Source organism: Podarcis cretensis (assembly GCF_951804945.1).
Source record: "Podarcis cretensis genome assembly, chromosome: 6".
NCBI classification, from domain to species: Eukaryota; Metazoa; Chordata; class Lepidosauria; order Squamata; family Lacertidae; genus Podarcis; species Podarcis cretensis.
The window spans coordinates 75,261,810-75,277,003 of record NC_137175.1 but is presented as its reverse complement, the minus strand read 5'-3'; the positions used below and the strand labels follow the sequence as shown (position 1 = coordinate 75,277,003).

At 43.9% G+C, this 15,194-nt stretch overlaps 1 protein-coding gene and 1 long non-coding RNA gene across 2 annotated transcripts; both read right to left on the bottom strand.

The window, feature by feature from the left end:
* Positions 1–971: 971 nt before the first annotated feature.
* RPL5 (ribosomal protein L5) lies at positions 972–10,386 on the bottom strand. Its single transcript, XM_079981701.1, has 8 exons — positions 10,228–10,386; positions 8,713–8,782; positions 8,497–8,612; positions 5,841–5,975; positions 4,529–4,731; positions 3,765–3,942; positions 2,726–2,814; positions 972–1,130 (listed from the first exon to the last, which is right to left on the bottom strand). Exons 1-8 carry the CDS (start codon positions 10,228–10,230, stop codon positions 1,031–1,033), a joined length of 894 nt encoding a protein of 297 aa, XP_079837827.1. The 5' UTR covers positions 10,231–10,386; the 3' UTR covers positions 972–1,030.
* Positions 7,065–8,488, bottom strand: LOC307218952. Its single transcript, XR_013840180.1, has 2 exons — positions 8,362–8,488; positions 7,065–7,975 (listed from the first exon to the last, which is right to left on the bottom strand). It is a non-coding gene; the product is annotated as an uncharacterized lncRNA (long non-coding RNA).
* Positions 10,387–15,194: the final 4,808 nt, after the last annotated feature.

Here is a 15,194-nt window from a genome sequence, read left to right as displayed (position 1 = left end):
GGATTGGATTCATCCATACTTAGACCCACTGAGTGCTGCCATCTGACTCTTCCCACTCTCCACTCATATTTTAAAGAGGGCTGTTTGGTTTAGAGAAAGGTGCTGCCATCTCTCTCCATGGCTCGTACCTCAAATGTTATAACGGTGCCTGCTACCCTACAGAAGGGAAGGTGTTTGTTTTAAAAAGAGAGCCAACATTCTTCTCCAAAGTGCCTGTTCTGCCACTTTGACTGAATTAGACAAGCAACATGGAAGATGCTTCGTGCACACATACGGCAAGCATAATTGCATGCCAGTTCCATTCTCTAAAGCCCACCCCATTTTCCTCCTCCCCTACTGGCATCATGTCATTTAAGGCTTGGGAGTGATGCTAAGTTCATGCAAAAACAACTACTGTTCCTAGAGCTGAACCCAGTTGAGGGATTGGGGTTGGTTTGCATTTCCAAGACATGAATGGATTAAGAAAGTGAACTTCGAATATCCAAAGAGGTCCTCAGCTGAGCACCAACAGACTCCATGATGAAGCAAGGGCCGCTCTGAACTGCATCCCTCTCAAGGTTCGATTTTGAGAAAGCCCTAATTTAGGCTATGGAAGTTGGACAGAACAGGGTAGTGTCCCTTAAAGCTTTTGTCCTGATTGGCTCAGAAATCATTCTCCATAATTAATCTGTACTTGATAAGCAGGAGCCCAACACATGCAAAAGAAACAAACTCCAATCTTCTCACATAGTCTGAAGGCCACATGAGACCACCAATTTCCTGAAGCTAAGCACTTAGATGGGTTAACTGCTCAGAAACCACACTTATGGCACCTTGGACTCCCTGGCAGAAGAAAAGAGGGATATAAATGCAAAGGGGTGGAATCTGTATTTTAAATAAAAGAATAAAGCAGGTAAAAAGAAGAAGCCAGCAGGTGTTCAGTTATCAAACAGCAGCTATGATGTAGCATCAGTAAGTCAATGCTTACAACATTGGTTCAATAAGTTTATTCTCTTTTCTGACATCTCCATAGAAAATTATGGAAGGCCTCTTAGCTATCAGCCACACGCTCCTGGGCCCTTAGGAAGCTAGCCTTCTTTTGGGCCACACGATCTTTCTTCTGGGCAAGGGACAACTTGGGACGGTTCCACCTGCAAATAAGAGATTGTGTTAGTGTTGCTGGTGCATTAAGCATAAGGCATGAGCCTTATGAGCAATCTTTTTTAAAAAGGGAAAAACTTGACATCAACCTACTATTTCAAAGTGCCACTCTACAGGCTACCATTGATTTTGTTTACCTTTTTAATCCATCACTGTGCCACTCAGGGCTATCTTATTTACCATGTAACATAGTCAGGTATTGAGAGGCAGTGACGTTCTTCCCAGGAATGTCAGATCATTCTAAACATGCCTGTATGCTATAACTCCAACAGCAAGTATATGACATCAATACAGTCCATCCTCAGAAGGCAGGATTATTATAACTCTGCATCATATGCTTACAGCAGAGGACCTACCATGTCACTGCCCCCCCCCCAAATTTCTGGGGTTATCAGTTCTGCAGTGGCTTAATTTTCCAACTACATTTAAATCTACCTGATGTGAGTCTTAACATAGAAGGGAAGGGCAAAGTTTTCTTATGTGGCTGCATAAAATAATTCAAATCACTTAACTGTAGCCAAGGATATAGTGCAGAGATGGGGAGCCCTTGTTTGCTGTGCTGAGAACCAAAGATCACCTAACTGGGACTTTTGAAATTTAGCCAAATATTACACGCGGCCCTAAAGCCACAGGTTGTTCACATGTATGACTGCCTCCCTCAAATACCCTTCAAAACCCTCAGGGAAAGATGGCTTTATTCCAAATACAGACTGGCAGGTCCACCAGGAATACATCCAAGCTCTGTGAGATTTACACTCACCACTAACTAAACTAGGTAGGCAAATGAACATGGCTGGGACCCGTGAAAGCTTTACAAATGCCTGTGGGAGACTCCTAGAAGAGTAGGATTTGAGGCGATTTAAAAGTTAAGATGACATTCCCAGAGCAAAAGGTGTTCTATTAACTTGAAAACTAAGCAACCACTATCCTATGAGACAATAACTTTCAACATAGAATGGAAAACTCTGTCATACCAAAGAACACTAATAACCAATGCAGCCAAAACACCTCTGGCCTATGAAGCAGGCCAGAACGATCATACGAACTAAGTGGAACTGCTGCTTTTCTCCTGCAACCGAATTAAGAGCAGCCCATGAAATACATGTTAAGTGATAACGAACTGAATGAACTGTTATCAGTTCTGTTCTACAGCTGCTCATATTCAAACTGCCAGTACTGCCATTTGTAAGATCCTTTTTTTTTGTTTTGATCTACATTAAGCAGAGATCTTAAGGTCCATAAGCAGCACCCAGCTTGCAAAGGCAGAACTTTCTGCCGGGACCAAGCTCATGAAGGAGGCTGCAACACAGGAAGAGCCTTAGCAGCTTGGATGCAACCCTCAAGCCTAACACGATCTAGCCCAAGCTGTTAAAGCACATAGGGCTTTAACACTAAGCTTCCAAATAAGCCAAAATGTTTCTGAAAATGCAAATTCCTGCCACAAAACTAAGAAATCTTCCCATCCTAGTATTTGCCAATTTTCAGTGTTAATGCATTTCAAAAAGTTTCAGTGGCACAGCACTTTCAGTAACAAACATTTCTTTATAGCATATCATCTTGCAGGCGGAGAAAATGACAATCTCACCTCTTCTTTTTGACTTCCCTCTTGGGTTTCTTTTCGTGGACTGGATTTTCACGTATTCCAGCGTGGGCTTTTTTATACAGTTCTTCCATCTGAAATAAGGATTTTAGAAATAAGTTTTACATTTTGTACATGTTGACCAAAATTTACTTGGCACTCCCCCCCCCGCTGTAATGTATTATAGCAAGTAATGTTTTAAAAATAACTCATATACAATGTTGTCATAACTACACATCCCAGAACTATTCTAGATAAGGAAACAGAAGGAACACACAAATCAATATGGAGTTCATGCGTATGACCTTTCTTCCAACATTTAAGTACATATAAAAGAGACCCACAATTAGAGGAACTTGGGACAAATTCACATTTGGGAGAAGTGGGAGGTGGGAAACACCTGTGTATGAACATCCATCATATGCACAGCACTAGTTAGTTTTTACAATTTTCAGTACTCAAGCAGGCTGGGACTGTTTGAACTAGCCTTGCATATCAGCAATTTTATCTGAATCACAGCAAGAGTGCTGGTGCTTGATGAGTGACAACCAGCAAGGCTGGATTTAAGACCATTTCCTCATATCCAATTAGCAGTGCAAGAAAGAAGGAATTCATGCACCTCTGACTGTTCACGTCCAACTGAATTCCCAGCGCTTTCTGCCCCCTGCTTCCCAATCCAAGGCTACTACTATCAAGATGCTCTCTCATCAAACAGGAACTCCAAAGGTCTGAGCAAGCTTTGAGCCTTTTAAACAGCAGAAAGGAAGACAATTTAGGAGTTAACCAGGGAATTTACAAGCAGTCAGGAAACTGGACACGTATTTGTGGTGGATTTACAAATGGAATGATAGGTCATTATTTAATAAGATGTTTTCAGGGATGTGCAAAGCTCATAACACAGAGATACCAGGCCTGAGATCTGAAGGATCCCAGATACTTGCTAGTATTTTCCCATAAAAGTGTCTGTTGCCAGCAATATCAGTTCGACACAAGACACACTCTTAGTACTTGCTTTTTCAATCACTGTGAACAGCAAGCTTCTTACCATATCAGGCGTCACGTTGTTCTTTATATACTGGGAGAACTGTTTCTTGTAAGCATCTTCGTCTTCCTCCATCAAGTAACGCATGTAATCGGCAACATTCTGGCCCATGATGTGCTTGCGGTGGACCTCTGCATTGAATTCTTTGCTCTCCGAGTCATAACCAGGGAAACGTTTGGTACTGTGAGACATGAATTGAGGAACCCTTGTTAACATTTGGGAGAAAGCATTTCTTAAGCAAAAATCAGTCAAGACCAGCCAGAAATTTCAGCCGCCATCAGTCCCGTCTTGAAACACTGAGCTCTCTCATACACATGCCAAGGACCAACTACAACATGTTCAAGTCAGTGGGACATCATCACATAGCAGCCAGATTGAAGACAAGAAGGGAAAAAGGTGAATTATTAAGGAGGACTGTAATAAAGGGTTTTTTTGGTGGGGCAGCAGAAACGACAACCTGTTTTACTCTTCTGGGTATTGCTTGTACAATCTACTGCTGCTGTCAAAGTGATGAATGGTGGTAATTATCATATGAGCTAGATCACTGAGCGTCTGGTATGTGGAAGACTGTGGTAGAGAGGAGGCGGCAAGTGAAGTCCGCAATGGGAATATCATACCCAGGGCCAAGTGACAAGATGCAGCAAGTAGCATTAAGCACCACCAATGGTGAAAGTTAAATACACTGAATTTAAATTTCAAAACAAAGACATCTCCATTTCTAGAGGAAATGTCTGAACTATCAGTCCCGGGAGGTGGGGGTGGGTTACCTGTGTGGAATGGAAAGACCACCATCAACAGCTCCTTTCAGAGCACCAAAAACTTTGTTCCCAGTGGTAGTGCGAGCAAGGCCTGCGTCCAAATAGCACGTAAAGGCACCAGGTTGCCCATCCACGCTTTCTACATTATACTCATCACCCGTCACTTCAACTTGACCTTCGTAGATCTTATCAAGGCCAAATTTGTTCAGAAGCTGCAACAAACAAGGCAGAGAGGTCTAAGTTCTTCTTCATAGATCTACTGCACTGGAGACCAAAACAGGCTTTTGGCGAAACATTCCACATATCATGAGACAGAAAGACAGGCAGTTTGCAACCCACTCCAAGGGCCAGTTGTGACCAGAATGGTAAGCTATTACCATATTTTTTGCTCTATAAGACTCACTTTTTCCCTCCTAAAAAGTAAGGGGAAATGTGTGTGCGTCTTATGGAGCGAATGCAGGCTGCTCAGCTATCCCAGAAGCCAGAACAGCAAGAGGGATTGCTGCTTTCACTGCGCAGCGATTCCTCTTGCTATTCTGGCTTCTGAGATTCAGAATATTTTTGTTCTTGTTTTCCTCCTCCAAAAATTAGGTGCGTCTTATAGAGCGAAAAATACGGTAATTTTAAAGACATTAACTCATGCACCAACAATCTTTTAGGAGTCAATCGTGCGCACAAGTGATTCTACAGAAGCAACTTTTTGAGACCACAGTCAGCAAAATGTTTTCCAGCCCATTTTCAGCATGGGATTTGCCATTTGGATAACACCCTGATGTGAGAATTCTAAGTTACTAAATTTAAGTTGAGCTTGCCATACCTCTACCACATACAATGCAAGGAAATCTTTAAAGCCATGGCTGAAAGGTGGGAGAACATAACAAGAGCTACAGAGGAAGGGAAATAGAAGCCTGCATTAAAGAAATTGCACTGATATAAGAATTCTGCGAAAGTAACTTTACTTTCATCAAGTACTAAGGAATAACTGGTGGCCGATATGCTGAAATGACAGAAGCACAGACGCACCCCCCCCCCAAACCCAATGTTCTGCCATCTTCTCTAACCCAGTATTTATTTCTTGCCCAGTTCATTTTACAAGGTGCCATCCTAATACATACAAAATCCCAGGTTTGTATTTGAGGACTAAAACAGAAACAGACTGGGTAAGTGCTGTTGTGCATATCCCACCTCTTACAGACATACACTTTAAGCCAGTCCAGTACTATAAAACCCTAAATTTCTATTATTTGTAAATTGTGTGTCCAAATTTCTGTCAAATAAGCTGGTGCAGATGTTATTCTGATTTTTCAGTATAGATACATACCCTGCGGGCCAGCAGCAAGCCTGTGCAATAGGCAGCAGCGTAGTTGGTCAAACCTACTTTCACTCCGTACTTTGGCAGCTCGTGAGCGTATGCAGCACAGACAATCATGTCGCCTTCAATTCTGGCATATGCGATCTGACAACAAAAGCAAGGTTAGTGGGCAACCTCCAACCAAACAGCTGCAATATTAATTCACTACAGTCTTCCCTCTGTTTGAGGAGTGCCATCAAAGTCAGCAGTCCTGTAGTGCCAACCTTCCCCCATGGTTTTTCCCCCAAACCAGAGTGTAGCCACAATGTCTGTAAACACTGTATATCTACCTAAGAAGCATGAGTGAGTAAAGCACATATCAGCAACAGCTAGATCTTTATCGGAATAATAAAACCTTATTAAAGACACTGACCAAATCATTCTCTCCCTTCATCATCTGCTCAGTTCCCACCTTGCCCCCTACCGTTGATCTATTGATCCTGCTCCTCCTTTCTCATGCCCTCAGAGGGACATGTTGAGACTCTCTTGACTGTGAAGTACTGGTACTTTAAGCCATAGACAAAGGGAGAATACACATACACAGTAGCTACAATAGTCCTGCATTTTAGTTATCCAACTACAAAGAATGGTGGCGGCAGCAATAAGGGCAGTTAGGCAAGTGCTGCTATAAGACCAGGACAGTTTACCACTCAGCTTCTCATCCAGGACAGCTGGTTCCTCAGGACTGTATGGCACATGCTTAACCTTTTCCAGGTTTTCCAAGGCATTCCAATATGAAACTATAACAGGGGAAAGACTGCCAGTGATGATATACATATTTAGTCCATTTTTTGTTTGTTTTTGCACCCCAAATTGCAAAGACTTTTGAACACTGTTATCAAAAAGTAAGAGATGTATAGACTAAAGAAACCTGTTTCATTCATAGGTTTGGAAATCAATAGTACTTCTGAAGATTTACTTAGCACATGGCAATTTCCGCATGAAAGGGTCTACAACAGCAAGCCATCAAATGCAACTTTGCCAAGTAGAATAGAAGCATTACCACCAGACCTGTCTCCACTGATCATTTCCCCCCTCAACCTCTCCCCCCCCTTCTCCCTAATGTAACACATCTGTAGAAAATGTAACCTGAAAAAGAGACATCGCACATACTTTTGTAAACCAAGAAATCTTTAATAATTTTTTTAAAATGCAACTTTGCCAATGATATTGAAGTGGGTTTTTTTTAAAAAAAAAGCTGTCCAGCAGTCCTGTCTTCCAAATTCAGGTAAATTAAGCATAAAATATCTCACACTCAGATGATGAAAGATCTACAGCTTTGAAAACCACTGACATACACTTATCCAAGATCAGAAGTTACACTCAAAATGGAATTCTGACAATTTCTGTGTCAGTCCTTACCAAATTCAGAAATGCAACACATGCAGTATAAGTTTAAAACTGATTTTACACTAGTTTAAGTTATGGCTTCCTCAAAAGAACCATGGAAATTCTAGTTTGGGAAAGGCACTGAGAGTTATACTAGTGATTACTAGCCCTTTTGCAAAACTACAATTCTCAATGCTCACTTGTTGGTCGCCAAGCCAGTTAAATAGCCCGAGAAATGTCTAAGCAATTTGTTCCCTGCTTCTTTTCTACACAATTCTCATAAACAGGAAGGGGAACAGGGGAAGATTTTTAGAAGAACTAATAAAACAGTTAAAAGAAAATGCCACACAAAGATTTGTGAAAGAATAATTTCACCTTCACTCTCAGCATTTTCTACAGCCTGGTAGCTCTTTTGTTCCTAATGAAAGCATGCTGAACATTTTGAGATGCAACATGCATCTTTGTACAGAGAAGAACATCAGAAATTAAGTAGCAGAAAGCAGAGCTTGGAGTCAACTGAACCTGCTTTGTTCAATAAGCTCCTTTGAGAAACAGCCAAAAAGGAAATGTGGATATGCAATAATGCATATACCTGGCAAAGAATTCCAGGGGATGAAAAAATAAAGGGCTTATTTTAAATATTTCTTCTTAGAAAAAACATTCAAAACACCTCCTCAAATTTATCCATTACCAAGTCTTGCTTTCCTACAAAAGGAAGTATTGTCACAGGATATGGCCTATTCTAGAGTTTAGAATAGTTTCTGCCTAAGAACTACCTTAGGGACGCAGGTGGCGCTGTGGGTTAAAGCCTCAGCGCCTAGGGCTTGCCGATCGAAAGGTCGGCGGTTCGAATCCCTGCGGCGGGGTGCGCTCCCGCTGCTCGGTCCCAGCGCCTGCCAACCTAGCAGTTCGAAAGCACCCCCGGGTGCAAGTAGATAAATAGGGACCGCTTACCAGCGGGAAGGTAAACGGCGTTTCCGTGTGCGGCTCTGGCTCTGGCTCTGGCCAGAGCAGCGATGTCACGCTGGCCACGTGACCCGGAAGTGTCTCCGGACAGTGCTGGCCCCTGGCCTCTTAAGTGAGATGGGCGCACAACCCCAGAGTCTGTCAAGACTGGCCCGTACGGGCAGGGGTACCTTTACCTTTTACCTTTAAGAACTACCTTAGAAAAATACTAGGTTCTTCTCTTCCTTTATAAAGGCTTGTGTACATGTCACATAGGCATTTCTATGAAGGAAATTTGTGAAGTGCAAAGCAGCTCTCTTCAGTACAGTCAAGGACAGAAAGGAGACTTTACCTGGCAAATGATATCTCTGTTGGTGACACGTACAATCATCCTATATTTAGGGGTGTTGTACTTGTTTTTATCTTGAATCACCAAACGCTTACGAGCATAGTAATCAGTCTTTCCCTCTGAAACAGAAAGGTGACAGATTGGAATGTATTTAGAAACTGCAGGTTCAAGGCCACATCCATCTAATTTATTGAAAGCTTGCCAAAAAATAAAACATACCTCTCCTTCTTCGGAATTTGACTTGATACCTCTTGAAGTAGGCCTTATTCTTGACAACTTTCACGAACCCCTTGAATAAATGCGACACAGAAACATTAATGTCAAAAATGTTTGCATAACAATCTTGCAAGTGAAGATAGCAGGAACTTAAGTCAACAAGGAGAAAAATGGAAATGTGTTTGAAAAGTGCACACACAGCCTAAAAAACACATATTATAAACTTAAGACTTCTTTATGGCTGTGATGCAGAGGAAAGCAAAGTCTTCAAACCTGCTCAGTAGCAAAGTGCTTAGCACCCATTAATGACACCTTCATCTTCAATTATAAAATGCTTACTGTTTTAATATAACATGCCATTGAAAGTTTCAAAGCTTTCCAGAATCCAGTAACTACAATTGGACTACATAAAGCATTTATGGTAATGATGGGGAAAATATAGTAAATACTAAGTTTGAAAGTAGCAAGTAGCAAAGTGTCTGGATGGCAATGTGGAAATCAAGACTTCCCAAAACTGAAGGATTTATGCTGACCATCCACTAGAGGGGAGAAGACGTTAATAAAACCATCCCACCAACGCCTTGCCTTGCTTCAAAAAGTCATCACACCTTGGCATCATTACATTTTCCTATAGGCAACAACAAGACAGGTCCACAGGCCCTGGGTTGGGATGGCAGCTAAAGCTCTAGAACCTGCCTTTCGGCAAGTTACACACATGCCGGCAAATCCAGCTTTACCAGTGACACGTATTTGACAAAGTCGGGATGAAACTGATGTACTGTAGATGTTTACACGCGGTGAGACATGTGGCTCTTCCAAGACAGTCTTTAAACGGGACCAAAGGGGGCATCGCTCTAAGCATCGCTGACCGCCCCCCCCCCCCGACACAACACAGCGCAAAGCTTCCAGAAACGACCTGCGATTCGAGAATCACCCTCCAATTCCCCGCAACGCCTCCAGACGACCTGCGTCTTGACCTGCAAGTTATCCATCACGCTTCCTCCCCACCCCCGCTTCCCGATCGCGCAGCTATCGTGAAGACAGGCCCGGAATCATGTGTGCACGCCTGGGGGGGGGGCGCGAATTCAGACACGCAAGGCCCGTACTCTTCGCCACTGCTTGCGCTCAAGGGCTGGAAGATTTTGAGAGGCAGCAGAAGAAAATGCAACCAAGTCGGAGCGCGGGGGGAAAAGGCGCTGTGCGGGCGGACCGAAGACGGGAAATGCAAACGGAACCAAAACGGGGGAACCCGAGGCGGGGGGGGGGACCCAAAGAAACCGACCCGGGGAGGCGTGTTTGGGGGGAGCACCAGCCGCGGCCCTTCTACTGGCAGCGGCTTAAAGGTGGCTGCTTGCAGCCATTAGGCCACGCTGGAACTCGCTTCCGCAGCCGGGCCTGCCAGCTGCGCAATCCGAATCCATCCGGCCGGCAGCGGGCAAGGAAGCGGGCAGCCGGGGTTCGAGAAAGCGGAGCCGACTCTCCCCTTCCCATCCTGGTCCATTTGGTGCCGGTACTGACCATGGTTCTCGGTTCTGTCCGCTTTCGCTTAGGCCGGGGGCCGCGCAGCGAAACGTCCGCAAGCCGCAGCGCTGGGGGAAAAGGCCGAGCTCAGCGCGCAGGCGTTACACGTCACTTGGCCGACAAGGCAGAGAGAGGTTCCCCTACCCGCCTGAAAAGGGAGGGAGCGCTGCCCCCTGGAGGCTTGGAGGGGAAGTGCCCTCATCCTCTCCGCCCGCCGCTCGCTCTCGCGTCCCTCTTCCTGCGCCGCCAGCGATGACGCCAATCCATGTCGTCGGAGCTCATGGTGTCCTCCGCCGCTCTGAGTGTGACGGCAACGCGCTCAGCAGAAAGGCAGCGGGTACGCCACCTAGTGGCGCCGCGGTGCTAAGCGGCTTTTGCTCATACATTTCAACGCGGATTCTTCATACCCAGGACGGGCATCATGTGGTCCTCCAGACGCTGCTGGACTCCAACTCCATTCAGCCCCAGCCAATGCTCAGGGGTGGTTGGGAGTTGTAGTTCAGAAGCATTCAGAGACATGCAGGTTCCGTCAGCTGTATGCTATTTGCATTTTTTTTTTAAAAAAATGGGCATTTGAGAACCACATCGTCTCTCATTAATGCTCACTCTCTCGATGGGAGCATTGCTGGGAGTGGGAATTATATTCAGGATAATGTGTTTGTAAAGTTCAGCCCATTTCACAGAGAGGATGATTAGGGACTTTCCTCCAAACGAACATAATGAAAGAGCTGCCCCCTTTTTAATGGGGTCCCTTGATCAAAACTGGGAATATGTGTCCCATTGTGCTGCTGGAAGAAGCAGAGAATAACTTCCAGCAGCAAGAATGTGTCCTACTCTTTTGCTGCAGAAAATGTCTAAAAGGACTTTCTTAAAAAGGGAGGAAAAATACACCAGTATCTTACTCTTCGATTAAAGAAAGCCATATGTGGTTGTCCAATTTTATAGTCATATCAACCCTGTGAGGTTGGTTGGGGTAGTTTTTGACCCAAGGAAGGCTGCTTCCTCTCAATGAGTTTATGTCTGAGGATGAATGGATCTTCTCTGGCCAATACTGCACTATTCCATAACAGAACCACTCTCAGTTGTTTCCCCACCTGTCAAATGTTAGTTTGTATGCTTTTAGAGACAGTGATCTGTTGAGGGAGGAGGGTTTTTTTAAATATTATTTCAATTATGTTGATAATAAAGTAAATATACAACACAGAAAAATATACTACAATATAAAATAAATATACAATATGCAAACAGTATGAAATAGTAGAAAAACAGAAATCGAATCCTGTGGTCTCCTGACAAATTTTTAAAAGTATGTTTTATACATTTGATTCATTTGTCATTTGCGCTGGAATTATGAAGCCTGAGCCCATAATTTCAGAAAGTTCACTGCTGATGCAGTGCTGCTTAATCCAGTATGAGCTGGGCAGGGCTCCTATGCTCAGCACCAATCCAACTCACTAGTAAATTTCAGGAAAGTGAAATGAGGAAACAGCTAGAGTCTCTCCCCTATAGACAACAGTAATTGTGACGTGCCCATGAATCACAATGTCCCTCACAATAGTACAATATATCCACCACTCATAACACTGCAAGATTTGTACTACAACCAGTTGTGAAGCTATTTCAGTGCTGTACATCCACCAGACATGATACTCTGCCCGTGCCCCATTCAGGATGTTGAATCTATACTGCAGTTTGTCCCACTGCCACATCCATGTTACACTTATAAGCTGAATAAAGTAAAGGTAAAGGACTCCTGGATGGTTAAGTCCAGTCAAAAGCAACTATGGAGTGCGGCACTCATCTCACTTTTCAGACCAAGGGAGCCAGCGTTTGTCCACAGACAGCTTTCCAGGGTCATGTGGCCATCATGACTAAACCACATCTGGTGCAACGGGACACTGTGACGGAAGCCAGAGCGCACGGAAACGTTTACCTTCCCGCTGCAGCAGTACCTATTTATCTACTCATGCTGATATGCTTTCAAACTGCTAGGTTGGCAGAAGCTGGGACAGAGCAGCGGGAGCTCACCCCTTTGCACAGATTCGAACCACTGACTTTCCGATCAGCAAGCTGAAAAGGAAATAGCTGCCCTGCTTAGTGTAGTCCTCTCTTGTTTAGAAATACTTCAGGAGTTGGCACGTATATGTCAACCTCCTGCCCAAGCAGGTATCCTGTTCAAAAGTCTAAGTCAAAATTTATAAGCGTGTTCAGTAGAAAGATAGCAATTTTGCAAAGGGAAGATATAGGGCTACAGGATTAACAAAGCAGAATTGACAGGGGTAGCCTACTAACAAGGATGCCACAAAAGGAATCTAAGTACCGTATTCCTCCTCTCATCTCTCTCCTTTGCAGAATGTTCCACCACACAAACTGTTACATGGACTATTATTAAGATGGTCTGAGCAGAAAGACCGAGACCACAGCAGAGTCCCAATTCTTCTGTGGAGAAACTTGTCACATAAACATTCTACATGTAAGCCTACCAGCCAGAAAGAGGTTTCTATAGATCCTGTTTGACCTTCCTGTAAACCCACTTTATAAAAGGGCAAGCAAAAATGATCAGGCAGCTGTGAGGAAAAGTTACTACGTTTTGGGCTTCGTCCTTTTTGTTGTTGTTCAGAAAAACAGGGAGACATAATAGAGGTGTACAAGATAACCGTATATATGGAGTGGAGAAAGCAGATAAGGGAGAAAACCCCTCTCAAAATGCTAAACCCCAGGGACCCTTAAGTGAAGCTGAATGTTCTACTTCTTTATACAGCACATAGAATTTGCTCCCACAAAAGGTAGTAATGGCCACCAACATGGACAGTTTTGAAAGAGGACAGGACAGATTCAACTATCAGTGGCTACAAGAGCCTAGGAGACTCACCGCTCTGGTATTGCCTACTATAATAGTTTAAAACAGTGCTGTTTTGCTCTCCTGTGCAAGCAAAGCAAGGGAGGTTATCGCATAACAATGGTATTACGTTGATCACCTCAAGGGAGATGAAGTTGTAAATCATTATCACAGGAAAAATGTAATACAATCAAGACAACATTCCAGTAGGAATGTCCTCTGGAGACAGGCCCATTCAATCAAGAGTCTAAATTTAATTATAGTCTTTCAAAGACTGTACCATGGCTCTCCATAAAAGAAATGGCTGGGGGCAGGCAGAGGCCTGCCTTTTCCTCCTCAGTAAGTGCCATGGCTATGTTAGTCTTTAGGGAAAACATGGCTGCATAAGGAAGGAGGCTTCTTCCATAGTAATCTAGGAAGCTGCCTTTTACTGAGTCAGACCATTGGTCCATCTAATCTAGTCTTGTCTACCCTGAGTGGCAGTTCTCCTGGGTTCCAGGTGGGTTCAATTTAGCACCTCCAGCATGCAGGCAAATGCTCTACCAATGATCATCTACCTATTCAGTGCCGAAATACGGTTTGAAGCTTTCGGGTAGAAAGCCACATAAACACAGGGCTTCAGGGACCTTGGTTCTGCCGCTCCAATTCTATGCTGATTACAGTTCTGTCGTACGATGCTGAAGTTGTCCTTTGCCCCCAAAATCACTTTTCTACCTGAACATCTGAACTCTCAACGCAGAACCCAGAGCCTGACTCTGTTTCCCCTCCTGCTTTTCTTTCCCTGCCTCTGCCTTCCTGCCTCTCTGGACCCCCACTTGCTGAAGCAGTGGTCCTTACTCCAGCTGTTCAAAAGTTTTTCTCGGCGCTCACTCTTGACCTCTTTCTCTCACTGTTCCTTTCTCACCCAATAATTTCGAAACTCTGATCCTAAACCTCCAATGCTTTGTGGGATATCTTCGGGAGAAGAAAAGGCTAAGAGGTATACTCTATGTGTGTCTAAAGGTAAAGGGACCCCTGACCATTAGGTTCAGTTGTGACCGACTCTGGGGTTGCGGCGCTCATCTAGCTTTATTGGCCGAGGGAGCCGGTGTACAGCTTCCGGGTCATGTGGCCAGCATGACTAAGCCGCTTCTGGCGAACCACAGCAGCACACGGAAACGCCATTTACCTTCCCGCCGGAGCAGTACCTATTTATCTACTTGCATTTGACGTGCTTTCGAACTGCTAAGTTGGCAGGAGCAGGGACCGAGCAACGGGAGCTCACCCCATCGCAGGGATTTGAACCGCCGACCTTCTGATCGGCAAGTCCTAGGCTCTGTGGTTTAACCCACAGCGCCACCCATGTCCTTATGTGTGTCTACTCATAAGTAAATTTCACTGAATTCCCACTCTCAAGTAAATATCAATCCTATTATCTTTAAACACCTATTATCCTGTAATCTATTAGAACTCCCCAACCAATGCTATGCTGAACAGAACAGGAGACAGGATTATTCCATACAGGAGGAATCCAGCCAAGTCACTAGCTCCGCCTCTTCTGAGGGTGGGAGTGAGTTATCTATATAAGCCCTAAAGCCCCTTTTCCGGGGTGTGTCATTTAACATTGAGAAATGCTCGTTTCTTCTACTGTGGATACTATCTCCAGGCGCAGGGGTTTCAAGGCGGTAAGTAAGCACAAAAGTATTTTTTTATAAGCTTTATGCATTAAAGTCCTTAAAATGAAATTGGCGGGGGGGTTGTGCCCTAATGTGATAGTTGGTTGTAGTCAACCAAGTTCTACTCAAAGCCAATGAACTTAAATTAATAATGTTTGCTAATTTCAATGGTTTTATTCCGAGTATGACTAATGTTGGATACAACCCAGTTAGCTAGTAGTTGTTGTACTCATATTTTTTTTTAAAAAAAATTGTATACAAGTCCAGTATTCAAGGTTCTGCGAGAGGGCAACAAATAACCTACTTAAAGGGATTTCGTCCCCTCCTCCTTAACTTTCAGAATCACTTCCTAGTGAAAGTTTAGAACCAAACTGCTTTGAGGGTTTGTTTGTTTACAATCAAACAGTATATAAATTTTATGAAATAAGTAGTTACACACTTACATGGTTGGGTTTTATTCACTTTTGTAA

Coding starts and splice junctions, on each gene's coding strand:
- RPL5 (XM_079981701.1), bottom strand. Junction 4,732..5,840: donor GCTTGCTGCTGGCCCGCAGG/GTATGTATCTAT, acceptor TGTTTGTTGCAG/CTTCTGAACAAATTTGGCCT. Junction 1,131..2,725: donor AGGGAAGTCAAAAAGAAGAG/GTGAGATTGTCA, acceptor TCTTATTTGCAG/GTGGAACCGTCCCAAGTTGT.